Source organism: Oncorhynchus keta, chromosome 24, assembly GCF_023373465.1.
Source record: "Oncorhynchus keta strain PuntledgeMale-10-30-2019 chromosome 24, Oket_V2, whole genome shotgun sequence".
NCBI classification, from domain to species: domain Eukaryota; kingdom Metazoa; phylum Chordata; class Actinopteri; order Salmoniformes; family Salmonidae; genus Oncorhynchus; species Oncorhynchus keta.
This window is the reverse complement of record NC_068444.1, coordinates 46,321,509-46,345,481: the sequence shown is the minus strand read 5'-3', so window position 1 is coordinate 46,345,481 and position 23,973 is coordinate 46,321,509. Positions and strand designations below refer to the sequence as shown.

The window sequence follows — 23,973 nt, the reverse complement described above, 5'->3', positions numbered from 1 at the left end:
CATGGGCTTGCTCCTACCTACCTCTCTGATTTGGTCCTGCCGTACATACCTACACGTACGCTACGGTCACAAGACGCAGGCCTCCTAATTGTCCCTAGAATTTCTAAGCAAACAGCTGGAGGCAGGGCTTTCTCCTATAGAGCTCCATTTTTATGGAACGGTCTGCCTACCCATGTCAGAGACGCAAACTCGGTCTCAACCTTTAAGTCTTTACTGAAGACTCATCTCTTCAGTGGGTCATATGATTGAGTGTAGTCTGGCCCAGGAGTGGGAAGGTGAACGGAAAGGCTCTGGAGCAACGAACCGCCCTTGCTGTCTCTGCCTGGCCGGTTCCCCTCTTTCACTGGGATTCTCTGCCTCTAACCCTGTTACGGGGGCTGAGTCACTGGCTTGCTGGGGCTCTCTCGTGCCGTCCCTGGGGGGTGCGTCACCTGGGTGGGTTGATTCACTGTTGTGGTCGGCCTGTCTGGGTGCCCCCCTTGGGTTGTAGTGGCGGAGATCTTTGTGGGCTATACTCGGCCTTGTCTCAGGATGGTAAGTTGGTGGTTGAAGATATCCCTCTAGTGGTGTGGGGGATGTGCTTTGGCAAAGTGGGTGGGGTTATATCCTTCCTGTTTGGCCCTGTCCGGGGTGTCCTCGGATGGGGCCACAGTGTCACCCCTCCTGTCTCAGCCTCCAGTATTTATGCTGCAGTAGTTTATGTGTCGGGGGCTAGGGTCAGTTTGTTATATCTGGAGTACTTCTCCTGTCCTATTCGGTGTCCTGTGTGAATCTAAGTGTGCGTTCTCTAATTCTCTCCTTCTCTCTTTCTCTCTCTCGGAGGACCTGAGCCCTAGGACCATGTCCCAGGACTACCTGACATGAGGACTCCTTGCTGTCCCCAGTCCACCTGGCCATGCTCCTGCTCCAGTTTCAACTGACCTGAGCCCTAACCGTGCCCCAGGACTACCTGACATGAAGGCTCCTTGCTGTCCCCAGTCCACCTGACTGTGCTGCTGCTCAGTTTCAACTGTTCTGCCTTATTATTATTCGACCATGCTGGTCATTTATGAACATTTGAACATCTTGGTCATGTTCTGTTATAATCTCTACCCGGCACAGCCAGAAGAGGACTCCACCCCACAGCCCGGTTCCTCTCTAGGTTTCTTCCTAGGTTTTGGCCTTTCTAGGGAGTTTTCCTAGCCACCGTGCTTTTACACCTGCATTGTTTGCTGTTTGGGGTTTTAGGCTGGGTTTCTGTACAGCACTTTGAGATATCAGCTGATGTACGAAGGGCTATATAAATAAATTTGATTTGATTTGATTTGATGAATGACATGAATACAGGGCAGAACATACGTTGAGGATCTCTGCCATCCCTGCACTCTTCTGAAGAGGGCCTGTCCAGAGTTTTGCTCTTCACCAGCAGAGGCTTGGTGGGTATGTAGGTCTCCAGGTTGTCTTTCCTCTTGGCCGACAGCGAACGCTCGATCTTACGGCCTGCAACATAATGGACAAAAGGTAAAGAAAGGTCAAAGAATAGAGACAACCTGAAGCAAATGCCAGGCTCAATAAAATCTCTAAAGTGCTGTCCTCTACTTGTCTCCTTCCTTTCAGCTGCAATGATATAAAAGATCTGGTGGGTAACTCCTCAGTAGGCAGCCACCATATTACTTTCACCAATCCTTTCATTTCAGATCAGTGCAAACAAAGGGGGGGACAAGGAAAGGTAGCCACTATAGTTGATGGTTAAGATGCACTCCTGGCTGAATAACATTAATACAGGATATCGTAATCCATATTGTTGGAGTACCTTTAGGAGAGGGCCCAAAGTCCAGCACTATAAGGTCTGCAGGGTCGTGAAGGCAGCCTTTGGGCCCAGTGGCTCGCGGATGGTTTGTGTTAGTAGATGTTTTGTTGGAGGAGGAGGAAAGAGGCAGACCTAGCTCTTCCAGGCTCTCCGTGCTCTCCTCCCTCTCAATCTGCTCCTCCACCCACTCCTCGTCTGACTCCTCTCCCGCCGACCCCCGGCTGCCGCTGCTCCGCCGCATGCTCACCTCCAGGCTCCGTCGAAGCACCTGAGCGCCAAAAAACACCAGGGGTATGTTCAATTGAGTTGAAATGATAATGAAAAGTACATGCATTTCCTCCTCTGTTTCAAAATGTTTTCATCCCGTTTTGTGACCAAATGAACACTACTCAGCTCTCACCCTCACGTCACTACATTGTATGTAACACTAACCACAAACAAGGTTAACACTGAGCTATGACGCAAGTTGAAGAAACAGGGCAGTTCTACATTTTACGTGCCATGACTTATATCGCTCTTGACATAAAAGGAAATGAAAAATGTTGAAAAATAACACTAAAATCAGCGCACTCCGAATAGAAATCTATGATTTACGGCTACATATAATCTGGTGATGTGTAAATGGTGAAGATTGCTGTATTTCTTGCACTTTGGTTTCCCGGATCAGTGTCTTGGATCTTAGGGAGAGAAAAGAGGAAAAAGAGGGAGAGAGAGAGAAGAGGAAGCAGAGGAGGGAGAGAAAAGGAGAGAAAAAAAGCAGCTGATCTCTCACCTTGACCTCGTTAATGTTGAGTAGGACACGTTCGCTTTGATGTTCAGGCTCCACCTGGCTACCTCCTCGGCCATCAGCCCTGGAGCCAAACGAACGTGACACCTTACAGGATTCTCGCCGCGAGTGGGGACTATGAGGAGAGCGTGGACTCGACCGCTGGAGAGGAACGGGGTGAATACAGAGCAGAGTGAGATGCAATCATGCAAACCCAGACTGACAGCTGCATTTGACACATACAGATACTGGCACACACCATGGAAATGTGGCAGAAAGAACAGTAAACGCCCACACACGCATTGTTTTCCTCCTACTTTACCTCCATCTCTATGCTGTCGTAGGGCTCAAAGTCTTCAGAGTACCGACTCTCTGGAGATATCCGCAAACAGGGTCCTTGTTCTGTTCGAATATTGAACGAGTTCTGCAAAGATGAAAATAGAAAACACAATATTATTCACAACACAAACAGTACATTCTATTCCATTTGTGCGGAAAGGTCTATGATCATTGATTTGTTCGCTAGATCTATCCAACCAACTATACATTAGTGTTTGGCTGTGTAAAGACCATTTGAAATAGAATGACTAGATTATATTTCTATGATGTAGACTAGAATGGCTGTACCTGAACCCATTCTCTCCTCTGCACTTTTCCCAGGGCAGACTCCTCTTCCTGCTGTTCACCTCCAGATTGTGGATTTCCTCCTCTGCTAGCTGCGAACCCCTTCTGGAGGCATCTGGTGATGAGTCAGAGGCAGAGAGCGCAAAGTCACTGCACATGAGCAGTCAAGTCCGCCATCAAATGAAGAGCAGAGGTTACATAGCACAGATGGTACCATAGCACACAGAGGGGGAAAAATGGGCACCGGTTATAACTGTCACTATCATTTATTCAACGGCCGAGGGCATAGGATTATATCATGCTAACTGAGGGGTGAGGTGGTGTTCTGCTGGTAATATGCCACAAGGACGCTACGAAGATTACGAAGTCATAAAGTATTTATAAACAGGGACATAATCTACAATAGCCTAACAAGGATTTAGTATTGTAGCAAAGATGGTTTGTCGTCTATGCTCAGTCATGCATGCTGTGTACCAGCTGTGTGTGTAGCTCTCAGAGCGGGCGGTGGCGAGGTGACAGACTTCTGGTTGGGTCTCTTGGTCTGCTTGCTAGCGTTAGCATTACCCCCATTCAGATAGATGGAGAAGCCCTGCTCCAGACAATCTAGCTCAATCTCCGTTGGCTCTTTAGTTTTCAGTCTCTTTAAGATCCTATGGGTTAAAGGTCAAAGGGTTATCATCACTATGAAATAAAACACATTTTCATAATAAGTGGTTTATGAATCTTTGAAAATTAGATTAAAAAAACATGTTTTAAGTCTGTTTTCATGTTTTTTTGTATGCATGTGAGAGAGCATAATATTATATATGCAAGCAGGTCAAACGAGCGGAGCCTAATCCCTAGAAAGCAAATTGCCCTCACAGTTTGCGTGTCTGTGTCACTCATACATCATTTGTGTCACTCAATCTCTCAGCACAAGGACCTAATCAAAGTCTACCTTATCTATAAATTTAAGTATTAGACTACTGACAGTCAGTTACTGTGTCCTCTAAGTGTACCTGGAACTGCTTCTCCGAATAAGGCATTTGCCCTACACTTCACCTGTTTTTGTGCTGAAGGGCGATTAAATATTCATTCAGTGCTTCTTCGGCAGCCGAGCCAAGCTTCCCTCCTTGGCACCTCTGGCTCTCCTTCATAGATAGGTAAACAACAACAGGAAGCCGTGTCAGAGAGAAAAGTCACGCGTCAGCCATTTCAGGAACACGTACAGTATCACAATACACTAGGTCATGCTTCAGTGATCCCAATAGCTCTTTACACTCGTACCCGTATGTATACGGGTCAAAAATGGCAGATTTGGCACTGATAGAACACCTACATTGGAACACAGTGGCTGTACAGTAACATGCTATGCATGACATCAGAGCTCTGGCTCTGCGCTTCACAGCGCTGTATGGGTTTTGACTGGCAGCAGTTCTGAACTTGAGAACCTGGGCGACAAGAAGTTGCCCCATCCTGCTTATTTTCATAGACTAGATGGACTACTTCATAGCCTAGACTTGTGCAGTGTCCTACACCATGCAATTGTCTTGCATCAAATGGGAGTAAAAACAATCCAAGGCTGAGATGAAATGTACAAACCTTGACAACTTGACTACTTAATTAATACTTCTTATCATCAGCATGCCATTCAATACGAACAGATAGGCCCTATATTTAATTGGTTTATGCTAAGGCTCATGCAATACACAAGAAATGCTAACATGCAGCAATAACCTTGGCATAGACATAACATTGAAAGACAGAAAGGATGTTCTGGTACGAAATATTGAGTGAACTTTATAGTCTCAGTCTACTGAAGTTAAAATGTGACGAGAAAAACAAAAAGTGTCAAATGATAACATAACTTCAAAGATTTTTGGGGTGTTAGCATCAGACATCTTTGAAATTAAGATCATGGATAGGCTATGAGGATTATTCTGGTTTGAGTACTGACAATAGCAAAACATTCAATATAGCCTAGCTAGAAAATTCACAGGCGCATGCAGGTTGTGAAAAGAGAATGAAATCACTAGCTCTCTTACATAAGTCTAGCAGCCAACTTGGCTTCAAAATATGCAGGAGCACTGGAGGAGCAGGAGGAATGGTGGAGGAAGAAAAGAGGAGAAAAACAATGAAAGAGGGAGAAGACAGGAGAACAGCAGCATAGATGCACTATAATATTATGTTATAGGAGGTGCAATACTGACTTTGGCCAATGGCCATGTAGGCAATCTATTGAAAATAGTGTAATTCACACACCTTATGTAATTCCAGATGCAATAAAAAAACTAAATATTGCAGAAATAAACTTGTATGCACTTCAACAATTTTGAATGGAGTGTTAGCATCAGACATCATTGAAATTAAAATAATGGGTAGGCATACTTGTATGCACCAAACATTAAATCCATAGGCTGTTTATTTTCACAATGTACATCCGTAATCCAATCATCCAATCAATTTGGCAGGGACATATGCGGGATGCTACCCTCCACAGCATGGCCTTTGCTCCAGATCAAAACTCCAAACATACAACCTAATATTGGCCAGAATTAACTGGAGGGATTACTGCTACTACGGTTTCCTTTTCCCAAGCTATACGGAGGGTGCTCTAGCAAACGAACAGCAGAGACCTGAGGACACCATCCAACCTGGAACTGAGTGAGTAGTGTTTGGTCTCATGAGATTTTGAAAGCCTAGAAGAAAAAGGAAAAATAAAAACAAAGTACGGTCAAGGTTGATGAAAGGAGCGGACCAAGGTTCAGCGTGGGAAGCGTACATGTTCTTTAATTAAGAAAAAGACGCCGAACAAAACAATACACACTACAAAACCGTGACGCTTAAGGCTAAGTGCCATAAAGAAAGTCAACTTCCCACCAAGACAGGTGGGGAAAAAAGGCACCTAAGTATGGTTCCCAATCAGAGACAACGATAGACAGCTGTCCCTGATTGAGAACCATACCTGGCCAAAACATAGAGATAGAAAATCATAGAAAAACAACACATAGAAATGTCCACCCCAACTCACGCCCTGACCAAACCAAAATAGAGACATAAAAAATAAAAAGGATCTCCAAAGTCAGGGCGTGACGAGTACAATTATATAAACTACGCAAAAAAAGAAACGTCCTCTCACTGTCAACTGCGTTTATTTTCAGCAAACTTAACGTGTGTAAATATTTGTGTGAACATAACAAGATTCAACAACTGAGACATAAACTGAACAAGATTCCACAGACATGTGACGAGCAGAAATGGAATAATGTGTCCCTGAAGAAAGGGGGGTCAAAACTAACAGTGAATATCTGGTGTGGCCAGCAGCTGCATTAAGTACTGCAGTGCATCTCCTCCTCATGGACTGCACCAGATTTGCCAGTTCTTGCTGTGAGATGTTACCCCACTCTTCCACCAAGGCACCTGCAAGATCCCAGAAATTTCTGGGGGGGAATGGCCCTAGCCCTCACCCTCCGATCCAACAGGTCCCAGACGTGCTCAGTGGGATTAAGATCCGGGCTCTTCACTTGCCATGGCAGAACACTGACATTCCTGTCTTGCAGGAAATCACACACAGAACAAGCAGTATGGCTGGTAGCATTGTCATGCTGGAGGGTCATGTCAGGAAGGGTACCACATGAGGGAGGAGGTCTGTCTTCCCTGTAATGCACAGAGTTTAGATTGCCTGCAATGACAACAAGCTCAGTCCGATGATGCTGTGACACACCGCCCCAAACCATGACGGACCCTCCACCTCGATCCCGCTCCAGAGTACAGGCCTCGGTGTAACGCTCATTCCTTCGACGATAAATGCAAATCCGACCATCACCCCTGGTGAGAGAGCACTTTTTGTGTTCAGATGTACCGATCCTGTGCAGGTGGTGTTGTTACACGTGGTCTGCCACTGCGAGGATGATCAGCTGTCTGTCCTGTCTCCCTGTAGCGCTGTCTTAGTTGTCTCACAGTACGGACATTGCAATTTATTGCCCTGGCAACATCTGCAGTGCTCATGCCTCCTTGCAGCATGCCTAAGGCACATTCACGCAGATGAGCAGGGACCCTGGGAATCTTTCTTTTGGTGTTTTTGAAGTTTTCATAACTGTGATCTTAATTGCCTACCGTCTGTAAAAATGTTAGTGTCTTAATGACCATTCCACAGGTGCATGTTCATTAATTGTTTATGGTTCATTGAACAAGCATGGGAAACAGTGTTTAAACCCTTTACAATGAAGATCTGTGAAGTTATTTGGATTTTTACGAATTATCTTTGAAAGACAGGGTTCTGAAAAAGAGACGTTTCTAATTTTTGCCGTTTCTTTATTTGTTTATTTTACTTTATTGGACTGAATGCTGAGTTAAAGGCTGCCAGGCTTGCATGGACAGGCCAGATACAACTTCAATTAGCACCGAGGTGTGAAGTGAGAGGTGTCGAGGCCTTTGGGTCCAACAAGTGGCAGGAGTCTTTGAAACCCCATCCAGCTGTTCAAAGACGAACCACTGGCATTTTCTACAAGAAATCTGTCTCCAGAAATAAATGTTTCTCCCAAGTGGGTGTGACACCTACTCCCGTTGCCTGCTGCACTGCTGCTTGGATTACACCTGGCGATCTGTTCACCATCTGCCCTGGCCTGTCTCCCCCTGTCTGGTACAGGTACCCCCCACATCCCCCCTTTCCCGAGATTTCGATCGCCTCTAGCATACCCGCACTGTTGGGGCGAGTGACTCTGAACTTACAATGGCTAGCCCCAAGTCGTTATATATATATTTAAAAAAAAAAAAATTTTTTTTATGATTTTCCATTTTGCTATTTGCCTCATTACTTATTTATTTCACCTCTATTTAACCAGGTAGGCCTGTTGAGAACAAGTTCTCATTTACAACTGCGACCTGGCCAAGATAAAGCAAAGAGTTACACATAGACAAACGTACAGTCAATAACATAAAAGAAAAATAGAAAAATCTATGTACAGTGTGTGCAAATGTAGACGAGTAGGGAGGTAGGCAATTAATAAATCAAAATCAAATCAAATTTTATTTGTCACATACACATGGTTAGCAGATGTTAATGCGAGTGTAGCGAAATGCTTGTGCTTCTAGTTCCGACAATGCAGTAATAACCAACAAGTAATCTAACTAACAATTCCTAAACTACTGTCTTATACACAGTGTAAGGGGATAAAGAATACAGAGCAGCATAGGCAAGATACAGTAGATGGTATCGAGTACAGTATATACATATAAGATGAGTATGTAAACAAAGTGGCATAGTTAAAGTGGCTAGTGATACATGTATTACATAAGGATGCAGTCGATGATATAGAATACAGTATATACGTATGCATATGAGATGAATAATGTAGGGTATGTAACATTATATAAGGTAGTATTGTTTAAAGTGGCTAGTGATATATTTACATCATTCCCATCAATTCCCATTATTAAAGTGGCTGGAGTTGAGTCAGTGTCAGTGTGTTGGCAGCGGCCACTCAATGTTAGTGGTGGCTGTTTAACAGTCTGATGGCCTTGAGATAGAAGCTGTTTTTCAGTCTCTCGGTCCCAGCTTTGATGCACCTGTACTGACCTCGCCTTCTGGATGATAGCGGGGTGAACAGGCAGTGGCTCGGGTGGTTGTTGTCCTTGATGATCTTTATGGCCTTCCTGTAACATCGGGTGGTGTAGGTGTCCTGGAGGGCAGGTAGTTTGCCCCGGTGATGCGTTGTGCAGACCTCACTACCCTCTGGAGAGCCTTACGGTTGAGGGCGGAGCAGTTGCCGTACCAGGCGGTGATACAGCCCGCCAGGATGCTCTCGATTGTGCATCTGTAGAAGTTTGTGAGTGCTTTTGGTGACAAGCCAAATTTCTTCAGCCTCCTGAGGTTGAAGAGGCGCTGCTGCGCCTTCTTCACGATGCTGTCTGTGTGAGTGGACCAATTCAGTTTGTCTGTGATGTGTATGCCGAGGAACTTAATACTTGCTACCCTCTCCACTACTGTTCCATCGATGTGGATAGGGGGGTGTTCCCTCTGCTGCTTCATGAAGTCCACAATCATCTCCTTAGTTTTGTTGACGTTGAGTGTGAGGTTATTTTCCTGACACCACACTCCGAGGGCCCTCACCTCCTCCCTGTAGGCCGTCTCGTCGTTGTTGGTAATCAAGCCTACCACTGTTGTGTCGTCCGCAAACTTCATGATTGAGTTGGAGGCGTGCGTGGCCACGCAGTCGTGGGTGAACAGGGAGTACAGGAGAGGGCTCAGAACGCACCCTTGTGGGGCCCCAGTGTTGAGGATCAGAGGGGAGGAGATGTTACCAACACTCACCACCTGGGGGCGGCCCGTCAGAAAGTCCAGTACCCAGTTGCACAGGGCGGGGTCGAGACCCAGGGTCTCGAGCTTGATGACGAGCTTGGAGGGTACTATGGTGTTGAATGCTGAGCTGTAGTCGATGAACAGCATTCTCACATAGGTATTCCTCTTGTCCAGATGGGTTAGGGCAGTGTGCAGTGTGGTTGAGATTGCATCGTCTGTGGACCTATTTGGGCGGTAAGCAAATTGGAGTGGGTCTAGGGTGTCAGGTAGGGTGGAGGTGATATGGTCCTTGACTAGGTTCTCAAAGCACTTCATGATGACGGAAGTGAGTGCTACGGGGCGGTAGTCGTTTAGCTCAGTTACCTTAGCTTTCTTGGGAACAGGAACAATGGTGGCCCTCTTGAAGCATGTGGGAACAGCAGACTGGTATAGGGATTGATTGAATATGTCCGTAAACACACCGGCCAGCTGGTCTGCGCATGCTCTGAGGGCGCGGCTGGGGATGCCGTCTGGGCCTGCAGCCTTGCGAGGGTTAACACGTTTAAATGTCTTAATCACCTCGGCTGCAGTGAAGGAGAGACCGCATGTTTTTGTTGCAGGCCGTGTCAGTGGCACTGTATTGTCCTCAAAGCGGGCAAAAAAAGTTATTTAGTCTGCCTGGGAGCAAGACATCCTGGTCCGTGACTGGGCTGGATTTCTTCCTGTTGTCCGTGATTGACTGTAGACCCTGCCACATGCCTCTTGTGTCTGAGCCGTTGAATTGAGATTCTACTTTGTCTCTGTACTGACGCTTAGCTTGTTTGATAGCCTTGCGGAGGGAATAGCTGCACTGTTTGTATTCGGTCATGTTACCAGACACCTTGCCCTGATTAAAAGCAGTGGTTCGCGCTTTCAGTTTCACGCGAATGCTGCCATCAATCCACGGTTTCGCCATAGAGGCGAAAATAGTTCAAATGTAGCATTAATATTGGAGTGATAGATGTGCAGATGATGATGTGCAAGTAGAGATACTGGGGTGCAAAAGAGCAAGAGGGTAAGTAATAATATGGGGATGAGGTAGTCGGGTGTGCTATTTACAGATTGGCTGTGTACAGATACAGTGATTGGTAAGCAGCTCTGACAGCTGATGCTTAAAGTTAGAGAGGGAGATATAAGACTCCAGCTTCAGAGATTTTTGCAATTCGTTCCAGTCAATAGCAGCAGATAACTGGAAGGAAAGGCAGCCAAAGGAAGTGTTGGCTTTGGGGATCACCAGTGCAATATACTGCTGGAGCGCATGCTACGGGTGGGTGTTGCTATGGTGACCAGTTGAGGCAGGGGGTGCTGAGATGTTGGCCAGGGTAGGGGTAGCCAGGTGGAAAGTATGGCCAGCCGTGGAAAAATGCTTCTTGAAATTATCGATTAAAGTAGGTTTATCAGTGGTGACAGTGTTTCCTATCCTCAGTGCAGTGGGCAGCTGGGACGAGGTGCTCTAATTCTCCATGGACTTTGCAGTGTCCCAAAATGTTTTGGAATTAGTGCTACAGGAAGCAAATTTCTGTTTGAAAAAGCTAGCCTTAGCTTTCCTAACTGACTGAGTATATTGCTTCCTGACTTTGCATATCGCCGGGGCTATTCGATGCTAATGCAGAACGCCGCAGTCAAGTCTGTAGTGAACCAAGGGCTATATCTGTTCATATCTGTTCTTAGTTCTACATTTTTTGAATGGGGCATGCTTACTTAAGATGGAGAGGAAGGCACTTTTGAAGAGAAACTAGGCATCCTCTACTGACTCGATGAGGTCAATATCCTTCCAGGATACCCGGGACAGATCGGTTAGAAAGGCCTGCTCGCTTAAGTGTTTTAGGGAGCATTTGACAGTGATGAGGGGTGGTCGTTTGACCGCGGACACAGTACGTACGCAGGCAATGAGGCAGTGATCGCTGGGGCGATGAAGCAGCAGAGGTGTATTTATCATATCAAATTTACTTATAAAGCCCTTCTTACATCAGCTGATATCTCAAAGTGCTGTACAGAAACCCAGCCTAAAATCCCAAACAGTAAGCAATGCAGGTGTAAAAGCACGGTGGCTAGGAAAAATTCCCTAGAAAGGCCAGAACCTAGGAAGAAACCTAGAGAGGAACCAGGCTATGAGAGGTGGCCAGTCCTCTTCTGGCTGTGCCGGGGTGGAGATTATTACAGAACATGGCCAAGATGTTAAAATGTTTATAGATGACCAGCAGGGTCAAATAATAATAATCACAGTGGCTGTAGAGGATGCAACAGGACAGCACCTCTAGAGTAAATATGAACAGTTTAGGGTTCCATAGCCACAGGCAGAACAGTTTAAACTGGAACAGCAGCAAGGCCAGGTGGACTGGGGACAGCAAGGAGTCATCCTGCCAGGTAGTCCTGACGCATGGTCCTAGGTCTTAGGTCCTCCGAGAGAATTAGAGAGAATTAGAGAGAGCATACTTAAATTCACACAGGACACCGGATAAGACAGAAAAGGTACTCCAGATATAACAAACTGACCCTAGCCCACCCGACACAAACTACTGCAGCATAAATACTGGAGGCTGAGACAGGAGGGGTCAGGAGACACTGTGGCCCCATCCGATGAGACCCCCGGACAGGGACAAACAGGAAGGATATAACTCCACCCACTTTGCCAAAGCTCTATTGTGCTTTTGATGCCAGGTGCCATAGCAGTCTCTTTCTGCTGTAAAGTGAGTATCAACAGGTATAATAAACAGATATATATATATATATAAATATATATATAGAGCACAGGGAACATAAGGTTGAATATATTATTATAGACCTGCTAGATCTACTGTCTCTATTATATTATGACAGACCAGCTGTATCTACTTTCTCCATTTTACTTTGGCCATTGTTGTGGGCCTGCCCTCCCCTCAACAGCCTCAAATAGGCTACTTCATGTGGGTTGGGGTGGGGCGGCAGACACACGCATCTCACATTTCATTTCCATTACATTTTTATATATTGCTTCTAAAAATAAAAAATAAATAATTTTAGATTATTAATTTCAAACAAGGGCATTAGCATGAGAAGAATTTACCAGTCCAAAACATTTCCTCTCCGTTAAAAAAATATTCCTCCACTTGGGAATCGCTAAATGAATCGTCCTCCAACAATCTGTCTCACTTTTCCGATCAATTTCTTCTAAAATTGTGTGTACACCTGTATATCAAGACTTCAATTTAGCTTTCCCTGATATAAACAGCTGAATCTGCACGTTTACCAAACAATGCAGTGCGTAATATGCGTAGCTCCTTCCGGTATAAAACTTCAATAGCGAATGACTCTCTTTACGCAGGAGTTTACTACATGGGTTGTTCTTCCAACACATAACCATTGCATATTGCCGTTTACCTCAGCTCATTGGCTATCTACCCAGCTAGATTTCAAGACGATCCGTGGTCATTGGGTTAAAACACAGTCAATCAACGAAACAGTGGTCATATCATTGGTGCTCAGTGATGTCATTACTTGTCTTCAAATCGGTTTCTTTCAGTCAATACGTCCCGCGAAATGGCCCATCAGGTTTGGTTGTGTTACAAACCAGTTGATTGCAATGAAACCAAACATGACTGGAAACGTCACGTTCTGTGTGGGTTATTTACCTGGAATGTGTCGTCGAAAATGGAATGAGACAGAATTCACGACACAAGCGGTTCACAAAATGTTTCGTGTTAGGCTATAAAAACAGATTTTATCAAACAAAAGATAATTCATTGTGTAACAATGAGCATTGGGATTGCAAACAGACGAAGATCTTCAAAGGTAAACAATTTATTTTAATGCAGTTTGTGATTTTGTTAGCCTGTGCTGGTTGAAATAGTTTTTTATGGGGCTCTATCCTCAGATAATTGCATCGTATTCTTTCGCAGTAAATCCTTTTTTAAATTTGACAACGCAGTTGGATTAGCAAGATTCTAGGCTTTGTTACATGTGAGACACTTATATTTTCATGAATGTTTAATATGACTATTTATGTAGCGATCACTGTATGTTGTGGAATTTCTGCCCGCTACCGGGTTCCGTGCGCAGAGAGGTTCATGTTGATGATGTCAGTAATAACCACAAGAAGCATATGGCTATGCTCTTTAATCACCACTTCATTAAGTCAGGATTCCTATTTGACTCAGCCATGCCTCCAACATTTCCTCATCTCCCACCCCTTCTAATGCGACTATCCCAGATCCCTCTTTTTCCCCTGCCTGCTACAAAGTTTCTCTCTGCCTGAGATGCTAAAGGAGCTCCTGAAACTTGACCCCAAAAAAACCCATCTGTGTCAGATGGTTTAGACCCTTTCCTTTTTAAAGGTGCTGCTCCCATCATCGCCAAGCCTACCTCCGACCTTTTTAACCTGTCTCTCCTTTCTGGGGAGGTTCCCACTGCTTAAAAGCCAGCCATGGTTCGTCCTTTATTTAAAAGGGGGAAAGCTGATCCTAACTGTTACAGGCCTATTTCTATTTTGCTCTGTTTATCAAAAGTGTTGGAATAACTTGTCAATAATAAACTGACTGGCTTTCTTGATGCCTATAGTATTCGCTCTGGTGTGCAATCTGGTTTCCGCTCAGGTTATGGATGTGTCACTGCAACCTTAAAGGTCCTTAATGATGTCACCATTGCTCTTGATTCTAAGCAATGTTGTGCTGCTATTTTTATTGACTTGGCCAAAGCTTTTGATACGGTAGACCATTCCATTCTTGTGGGTCGGCTAAGGAGAACTGGTGTCTTTGAGGGGTCTTTGGCATGGTTTGCTGACTACCTCTCTCAAAGACTGCAGTGTATAAAGTCAGAACATCTGCTGTCTCAGCCACTGCCTGTCACCAAGGGAGTACCCCAAGGCTCGATCTTAGGCCACACGCTCTTCTCAATTTACATCAACAACATGGCTCAGGCAGTAGGAAGCTCTCTCATTCATTTATATGCAGATGACAGACTATATACAGACTTATACTCAGCTGGCCCCACCCCGGATTTTGTGTTAACCTCTCTACGGGGTGTGGGACGCTACCGTCCCACCTGGGCAACATCCAGTGAAATTGCAGAGCGCCAAATTCAAAAACAGAAATACTCATTATAAAAATTCAGAAAAACATACAAGTATTATACATCGGTTTAAAGATTAACTTCTTGTTCATCCAACCACGGTGTCAGATTTCAAAAAGGCTTTACGGCAAAAGCATACCATGAGATTATCTGAGAACAGCGCCCAGCAGACAAATCATTACAAACCGTAACCAGCCAAGTAGAGGAGTTACACAAGTCAGAAATAGCGATAAAATGAATCACTTACCTTTGATGATCTTCATATGGTTGCACTCACAAGACTCCCATTTACTCAATAAATGTGTTTTGTTCGATAAAGTCCCTCTTTAAATCCAAAAACCTCCGTTTTGTTCAGTAATCCACAGGCACAACAGGGAGTCACAACAGACAGACAGACAAAAAATCTGAAAAGTATCAGTAAGGTTCATAGAAACATGTCAAACGATGTTTATAATCAATCCTCTTGTTTTTTTTAGTCATAATAATCAATAACATTTCAACCAGAAAAAAAACAAACACTCACCCTCCTTTTCCACAGCAACCAGTGATCCGGGTCACGGCACCAATGTAGCAGTATAGCTTCTGTCCCTCTCCTCACCCCTACCAGGGCTCGAACCAGGGACCCTCTGCACACAACAACTGACACCCACGAAGCATCATTACCCATCGCGCCAGGGAAACAACTACTTCAAGGTCTCAGAGCGTCAGCAATTGAAACGCTATTAGCACGCACGACCGCTAACTAGCTAGCCATTTCACAACGGTTACAGATACACTGTCCTTCTCCCAGCACATGTCAAAGCTGCAGGCTAAAGTTAAATCTAGACTTGGTTTCCTCTATCGTAATCGCTCCTCTTTTCACCCCAGCTGCCAAACTAACCCTGATTCAGATGACCATCCTACCCATGCTAGATTACGGAGACATCATTTATAGATCGGCAGGTAATGGTGCTCTCGAGCGGCTAGATGTTCTTTACCATTCGGCCAACAGATTTGCCACCAATGCTCCTTATAGGACACATCACTGCAATCTATACTCCTCTGTAAACTGGTCAACTCCATATTCCCGGTTGCAAGACCCACTGGTTAATGCTTATTTATAAAACCCTCTTTGGCCTCACTCTCCCCTATCTGAGATATCTACTGCAGCCCTCATCCTCCACATACAACACCTGTTCTGCCAGTCACATTCTGTTAAAGGTCCCCAAAGCACACACATCCATTGGTCTCTCGTCCTTGCAGTTCGCTGCAGCTCGCGACTGGAACAAGCTGCAACAAACACGCAAACTGGACAGTTTTATCTCAATCTCTTCATTCAAAGAATCAATCATGGACACTTTTACTGACTGTTGTGGCTGCTTTAGGAGATGTATTGTTGTCTCTACCTTCTTGCCCTTTGTGCTGTTGTCTGTGCCCAATAATGTTTGCACCATGTTGTGTTGTCATGCGTTGCTGCCTTGCTATGTTGTTGTCTTAGGTCTCTCTTTGTGAAGTGTTGTCTCACTTTTCATTGTGTGTTTTGTCCAATAGTCCCTGCAGGATGCCTTTTGCCAGGCCGTCAATGTAAATAAGAATTTGTTCTTAACTGACTTGCTTAAAAGGTTATATACATTTTTTTTTTTTATTATGTGGATAAGAGTCACAGACAAGACATTTACAAGACTAAAATTGTTTTATTGGTCCTTTTAATTGTCAGGATTGTGCACCTCCTTTACAAAACACCATGGCAGAGATGCAACAGCGTCCTCCACTTGAGCGTGAGGAGTTGGCACGTATATCAGGCTTCATGGCAGGGAGACGCAAAACCATCCCTTTTTGTAGTGGACGTCCATTCACATGACCTCAGCTACTCAGTGTTCTCCAATTATTTGAATGAGAAAGAATATTATTTAGCTTACCTCTTTACCCATTGTATATCTCAGACACTGTTTTTCACATAGCCCCAGTTCCATATGAGAGGATGATGTCATTCCATGATGTTCGAAATCAGCTCTGAAGCAAGAAAAATAGAAATGGACCGAGAAACTTTTTTATGAGGATCGTCCGTCTGCAGATGTTGGCGCTGCTGGATGTGAGCGTTGCCGCAGCTGGATTCTCTTTTACCCGCATAACGCATTTCCGTCATTGTTACAATATCAGTCTTGTACATTCCGCATAGTTAAGTTTCAACAATGCACTCAAGACGTTGAAGTTAGCGCACTCGGTGAATGAATCAGTATAGATATTCAGTTGTATTTCTGTTGGATTTCTAGCAAATCGGCGTTAGCTAACTGACGTTGCTGGCTGCACGAGAACCACTGGACGCTGTAGCTGTGTGGCTAAACTAGCCAGCTACACTAACGAATGGCTAGGCTTCTCACCATTTTCCATTAACTTGCTGTTTTTAGACGAAAGATACATTTTCGTTTTATGTTTACTCACAATCCATATCATCTCTATTCACGGGTATTATAGCGCAGTTAATCGATATCCAGATTAAGTCCGATTCTCATGTGTCCTGTGTGTTGGTAACAGTTGATGCTAGTTACCAGGAGAAACATCCACCAATAGCGAAAGCCCCTTTGTGTTGGACACACCCATGAGGAAGAGCACCATGTTGTGTGTACACTGCCAGTCTAAACAGCCCAGCCCTACAACAGCGGGGAAGTATACTTTGCCTACCCTTACTAACTATAATAAATTCTATTCTGGCCATATCAGAGCTAAAACATTTTTTTATACATTTCTCAATAAAATGACATGTCTAATTTAAACAGCTAATATTTAGCTTGAAAAGTAAGAACCTGGGCAGGGAGCATCCTGGGACATAGAAAACAGAAGGTTTGTATGATTAGATGCCCAGTTGTGTCCAAATGTCCTCAAAAGCCATACTGCAACCCTGAATCAGAGTGGGAAAATGACACCACAAAAACATAATTAAACTCCCCAAATGCATTTTGTGGACGACTGTCAAAAGTTGAACACTTTTATTTATTATAAATCAATGCATTTTATATAAAAAGGGCAAAGGGATCTGAAATGAAACCATTGTAAATGTAAACCTCACAAGAAGGGCACCACCTGACCTAGTTACAGATACTCAATGAGCCAATACACCTGGTTAACGATCCACTGTCACCAAAAGGCCTGGGCTATGTCCAAGTTCATTCAACAGTTGTGAATGGTTTAGAACCGAGTGCTGCAGACATAAATGAATGAGAGCATTACAAGCATGGCGACTAGGAGGACTATTGTGTTTTGTGCACTTAACACAACGGTCACTAGCAGCCAACACACATTCTTGACATGTTCACAAAACTAGAGTGAATAGCTGTCCAATGGTATAAGATTGTTGAGAACTTGGAAAGGTAAACGAGACAAAAGCTTTGTGTAACGCCCCAGTCCTGAATGTAGAGCCACATTCTGTTTGCACAAGACCAGGGCCAACCCATAACACCTACCTACCCCAGGGTGTTCACAGACCTGAAAGAACTAGATGTGAAAGCTATAGGCATAAGTCCACAGGCCAAAACCATATCGCTTAGATGCGTCCAGTCATTTGGGATCTGTGAACACTAAAAGGGGCTAGGGACCAACATGGAACCAAGCCCTGGTTGTTAGAATAAGCTAAGACACTTTTGCAGTCTAGAGCACTCAAAGAGCAGAAGAGAGCATAAAAAGAGTGGGATCGTTTTCGAAGAAATCAACTTGACATTTGAAAGGACTTATTGGTACAGTGCATTCAGAAAGTTCAGATCTTCACTTATTCCACATTTTGTTACATTACAGCCTTATTCTAAATTTAATTCAATTGTCCCCCCCTCAATCTACACACAATACCCCAAAATGACAAGGAAAAACCAGAAATGTTTCCTAATTCATAAAAATAAAACTTAAGTATAAAATGTACATACGTATTCAGACCCTTTACTCTGTACTTTGTTAGAGCACCTTCACTGCAGATCCTCTCATGCTCTGTCAAGTTGGATGGGGAGTGTTGCCGCACACAGCTATTTTCAGGTCTCTCCAGAGATGTTCGATCGGTTTCAAGTCCAGCTCTGGCTGGGCCACTCAAGGACATTCAGAGCCTTGTCCCAGCGCAACTCCTGTGTTGTCGTAGTTGTGTGCTTATGGTCATTGTCCTGTTGGAAGGTGAACCTTCAACCCAATCTGAGGTTCCGAGCGCTCTGGAGCAGGTTTTCATCAAGGATCCCTCTGTACTTTGCTCTGTTCATATTTCCCTTGATCCTAACCTGGCAGTCCCTTCGATGGTGCCAGGTTTCCTCCAGACCTGACTCTTGGCATTCAGAGAATCTTGTATGTCATGGTCAGACTCCTTTAAGTACCTTTTGGCAAACTGCAAGCGGGCTGTCATGTGCCTTTTACCAAGGAGTGGCTTCTGTCTGGCCACTCTCCCATAAAGGCCTGATTGGTGGAGTGCTGCAGAGATGGAAGAACCTTCCAGAAGGACAACCATCTCCACAGAGGAACTCTGGAGCTCTGTCAGAGTGACCATCGGGTTCTTGTCACTTCCCTGATCAAGGCCCTTTTCCCGATTGCTCAGTTTGGCCGAGCGGCCAGCAGTAGGAAGAGACTTGGTGGTTCCAAACTTCTTCCATTTAAGAATGGAGGAGGTCACTGTGTTCTTGGGGACCTTCAATGCAGGATACATTGTTTGGTACCCTTCCCCAGATCTGTGACACAGATCTTGACACAAACCTGTCTCGGGGCTCTATGGAAAATTCCTTCGACCTCATGGCTTGGTTTTTGCTCTGACATGCACTGTCAACTGTGGGAAGTTACATAGGCAGGTGTGTGCCTTTCCAAATCATGTCCAAGCAATTGAATTTTCCACAGGTGGACTCCAATCAAGTTGTAGAAACATCTCAAAGATGATCAATGGAACAGGATGCACCTGAGCTCAATTTCGAGTCTCATAGCAAAGGGTCTGAATACTTATGTAAATAAGGCATTTGTTTATTTGTAATCAAATTGCTAAAATTTCGACAACGTTTTTCGCTTTGTCATTATGAGGAAATAAATTAACTTAATTCATTTTAGAATAAGGCAAAATGTAACAAAATGTGGAAAAAGTGATGGGGTCTGAATACATTCCGAATGCACTAAACACTTTAATTTAGATAAATAAAATAAAAATTCTAGGAAGAAATTGGTATTGTCACTGTCAAATAAATGTTTCTTTAGGACATTACTCCGTCTTAGGACATTATGCACGCTTGAGTACGACCACATCTTTGAACAAATCATGGTTGGCCATCACAACTACAGGCAATAGATAGGCCAAGAATAACCCTTTAAATAGTCCACATTTCAAAACACAAGCCAATTCATCCACACTCAAATATTGTTCCAAAATAAAAACATTATTTAAAATCAAGTTGATTTCACTGACCCCAAAAGGTAAAGCTCAGGTTCTGGTAATAAGGTGTTATTTGCAGACAACTAGATTTCCCTTAATGTAATATGAGAATTTAATAGGCCTGCATCTTTGGGTGAGAGGTCAAATCACCAGTGTTTCCAGGTCAATGTAAGCTGTAAAAATATGAGACTTGGGGTATGGCTTTCTGGCACCTGGCTTTTAAAGCAACCTTATATACTGAGATTGTTTTGTGAGTTTAGGAAGGGTGGGGAAAGATTCAAATGGACCACAAGTCCAAATTACCTAAAACACATATTAAAGAAAAATAAAACAAATAACTTAAATAGAAGTGCTTAAACAATAGTTATTTTAGCCCTTTCATTAACCAGAAATAAAGCAGGGTGGAAGCGAATCCCAGCCCACCACAACAGAAAAGGAGAGAGAGGAATAACAGTAATACCAATTTGTCATCCAATGATTCACAGATGTACAGTTCACTTAGGTCAGACTCCGCCCACCCCAACCTCCCTTCCCAGAATTCTATAGTCATTGCCCCCCCCAGGTCTGTGAGCCCCGTCCACCCTCTGTTTCAAGTCTGTCTGTACTGGAGGGAGAGCTCTCATCTGTCTCAGTGCATCCCCTGTCCTCCTCCTCTGCCCTCTTTAACTGCTCTTCTTTTCTCCTGCGCTCCATCTCCCACTCTACAAAGGTGTCAAAGAGGCTTGGCCAGGCCTCGTCCTCGCTGTAGTTGCTCAGGTCCGGCCCGATGGCCTGCGTGAAGTTGAGGAACATGTTCCAGGTGTCCCGCGAGATGCCCCGCACACCTGACGGGTTCTCGCCCAGGAACTCCAGCCAGTGCTCGAGGATGGCTGGCGTGTCCTGTGTGAAGACCAAGCGCCACAGCGCAATGGCAATGTCACGCTGCAGCGAGCGCTGGCCTTCATCGGCGTCCAGGCCGAACTGGAAGGTGAAGCGGTACAGCTCCTTGAAGTTCTCCTCGCCCTGCGCCTCCAGCAGCATGAAGGGGAACCGGGAGCAGATGCCCTCGAGACTGTCTGCCTTGATTGCCCTGCATCCGTCTACAAACTCCTTCCTATAGACAGGTGGAGGAAAACAGGGCTGTGTTATAGACCACAACACAAGGTTATTATAAAAAAGAAAATGAATCATGAAAAAACTATTTAGACAAATAATTAACAACACTGAAACTATATTTGATTTAAACTAAATCAAATCATCATGAATTGTTCAGTTTTATTGTAAACTTTTTGTTTGGTTTTATTGTAAACTTTGGCAAAAAAATCTAACAGGGTTTTCAAGAGATTCAAGCTACAGAATCTGGCTGGTAAATGCTGCCAGAAGATGGTGTTGTTTCAAATAGGTCTACTTAGTGCGTCACTATCACTTGCTAACAGGGTGGGGAAAAAATGTAGCTAACTTGATTCTTCTTACATGTACTACCAAAGTTAAAAAGCATTGGATTGGTGTAAGCATGGGGAGAGTTTGCTTCCACCATATGTTTTTGCACCAGTCTTGGCGCTATTCCTTTTGAATCCAAGTCACATTGAGATTTACTTTATAATTTCAACCTAACCGATCACCTTTAATATTACTGCCTTCTCTGTGGTATTTGTATTTATTAAAAGATCCCAATTAGCTGCTGCCTTTCCTGGGGTCTAGCAACATAAAGGCAGTTATATACCCTCAGGCCACTACCCTACTACCACATATCTAGAATACAAAATCCATGTGTACGTGTGTGTAGAGTGTGTGTCTTATCAGGTGTATGTGTGTGTGTCGGTCTCTTCACAGTCCTCGCTGTTCTATAAGGAGTATTTTTTATCCGTTTATCCTAATTTCCCACTGCTTGCATCAGTTACCTGATGTGGAATAGAGTTCCATGAAGCCATGGCACTATGTGGTAACGTTCCAAAAAACACAATAACAAACAACTCTGACAAATGGTTCCGAGCCTCCACACCTGATTTCTATCAAACACTAAAACTATAACTGCAACTAAATAATATAAAAAAAACTAAATATAAATATTTTTGTGAAATAAAACTAGCAAATCAGGTCTGAATACTAACAAACTAAATTTAATAGAAATAAAACTAATATAAAAACACAAAACTTTAACCTTGCTGCAACATAATGTCAACCTTTGAACCAGGCAATAAGCCTTAAATAAGCCTTATGGAGAAAAACCTGTCCGTGACAACCTGGGGCAATTTCAAGCCAATAAGCTCAGTTGAGAAACTCTTACCATCAAACTGATAAAATCACATCATCTAGGCCTCAACATAAACAAGTCAGGAAAAGTAAGCAAGGAAATAACCGTGCCGTCTTGGTCTCTCAACTCTTTGTCAGTATGATAACGTGTAGCAGGCCCAGACACTTTACAGCACAGGGAGAGAAAGGGCAAGATGCCCCTGAGATAAACTTCACCACATCCTGTCACCCTGCCATATTGTGCTTCTGTCGCTTCAGCACATGACACCCTGGCCAGATATGTCCTCTGATATGCCTTTTTTCCCCCCCACCCCATTTTATACTGCAGACATTAAATCAGACCTGGTCTGAACAGCAAAGCAACAGTAAAACTTTCAAAGTTTAGGTAGCTAGGTAGCTCAGATGGGAACATTTTGTTTCATGTAAAATGATCGTAATAGGTCCAATTTTCAGACATTACATGACAATTGATGAGACAAAATCATCTGAGGAATAGACCCTCAGAAAGACACACTGTCCACTCCATACTCATCTCAGCCACTTATTACAGAGTACAGTGTCATCTCCAGAGACTGATTCTATTTGTGCCCTATAACTATAAAGTGTGAGCTACAGAAACGAGTGGGGTGGCCAGCCAGAACAATGTTAATTGAAACACTGCACAGTAACAGGAAACTAGCCTAAAACAGACAGTGCATGGCAGCTGTAGACATTTTTGAATTTGATCAGAGTTTAGCATAAGACATTATGAGCTAATATGGTCTCTTTTGGACCAATACTTGACTCGAGGAATCTTCTCAGAAGATATTCTCTGAATATCAGCAACAACACATTGATGTAGCGTTTTCTTAGTCTTATGCCTACCCCTTCCCATTCACAACCCATCTCTCACCTTGTAAACTTGCACATGGTGGCAGCCTGAAACTTCCAAGCGAGGACCAGCACACGGAACTCGGCGGGGTCCACGTACAGGTCGTTGCAGAACCTCTCCATGCCCTCCTCCAAGATAGACTCCTCTTGCGGGTCCTTGTAGCAGCAGAAAAGCTCCTCGATGCGCAGCAAGGACGGCCCCTCCCTATCTGTCACCGAGTGCTCCTCATTCCTCAGGTCCCCCATCATGGCCGATGTGGGGATCATCGTGGTCTCCACGGTGACCTCCAAGGCATTCTTGGTGCCATTGAACATGAGCTCACTGGAGGCCTTGCTGCTCAGGGAGCTGGGCTCCTCCTTGTGTCCTCCTCCCCCACTGCCTCCCGTGCCCCCGCATTTCTTGTGGTGGGACTTGGACCCAGGCTCCTTGTCGCCACTCTTGCTCCCGAGCGAGGACGATGGGTTCTTACACTTGGTGACACACTGGCCCATGTCGCTCGCTTTGGTTCTCACGGTCTGTCCACCCCTCCTTCAGGCCCTGCCTGCCCCACCTAGACGCCTCTGCTCTGGCCTGGTGAGACGTCTCAACATGCCCTTGAGCCCTGAGACAGAGGAGGAGTCCAACACAGTCACACAGAGTCAACAATAACAGTGACAATGAATCACTGGATCAACAAAGCTGCTAGTCACAAAGGGTCAAAAGCCACAACACTGAGGTGATAATTCCTAGAGAAAACGACCACTAAATGCAAGCTAGAAAAACATATGAAGATCATACAGTAGGCTACATCACCACCAACGAAGAAGGGTGGAGGGCCTGGCAGCTTTTGAAGCCTGGCCCTGGTACCATAGAAGCTGGTACTGTACCATGGAGAGGAGGAGGAGGGGGGTCCAAATCAAACTGGAGGGCTGTTTTAACACTTATAGAGAGGAGCCTTATATAGCATGGATTATCATAGAAACAGACTAAAATACTTAACAACAAGATG

The 23,973-nt window shown here is 44.4% G+C and overlaps 2 protein-coding genes across 15 annotated transcripts in view; both read right to left on the bottom strand.

Annotated features, from left to right (window-relative positions):
• The window catches only part of LOC118357619 (katanin-interacting protein-like), a 46,691-nt gene extending 29,654 nt beyond the window's left edge, over positions 1-17,037 (bottom strand). For 4 of the 8 annotated variants that reach the window (XR_004820341.2, XR_004820342.2, XM_035734921.2 and 1 more), the window contains exons 1-7: positions 16,422-17,037; positions 4,221-4,309; positions 3,183-3,294; positions 2,878-2,979; positions 2,562-2,717; positions 1,793-2,057; positions 1,339-1,479 (exon numbers count right to left, since the gene is read on the bottom strand). Coding sequence is in view for 6 of the 8 variants with exons in the window: in XM_035734921.2 (XP_035590814.1) it covers positions 1,339-1,479; positions 1,793-2,057; positions 2,562-2,717; positions 2,878-2,979; positions 3,183-3,294; positions 4,221-4,309; positions 16,422-16,493 (937 nt within the window). In the remaining 2 variants the exon portion in view is untranslated. Of the gene's footprint in view, positions 1-1,338; positions 1,480-1,792; positions 2,058-2,561; positions 2,718-2,877; positions 2,980-3,182; positions 3,295-3,653; positions 3,830-4,220; positions 4,310-5,203; positions 5,246-5,794; positions 5,853-16,421 lie in introns of those variants that run through there. The other 4 variants (XM_035734925.2, XM_052478392.1, XM_035734924.2 and 1 more) reach the window with 4 other exon arrangements.
• Positions 17,038-17,474: 437 nt separating this feature from the next.
• The window catches only part of LOC118357616 (DCN1-like protein 3), an 8,315-nt gene continuing 1,816 nt past the window's right edge, over positions 17,475-23,973 (bottom strand). For all 7 annotated transcript variants that reach the window (XM_035734914.2, XM_035734915.2, XM_035734918.2 and 4 more), the window contains 2 exons: positions 23,007-23,586; positions 17,475-20,975 (listed from right to left, as the gene is read on the bottom strand). In XM_035734914.2, the coding sequence (XP_035590807.1) occupies positions 20,429-20,975; positions 23,007-23,476 (1,017 nt within the window). In that variant the 5' untranslated portion in view covers positions 23,477-23,586 and the 3' untranslated portion in view covers positions 17,475-20,428. The remainder of the gene's footprint in view (positions 20,976-23,006; positions 23,587-23,973) is intronic.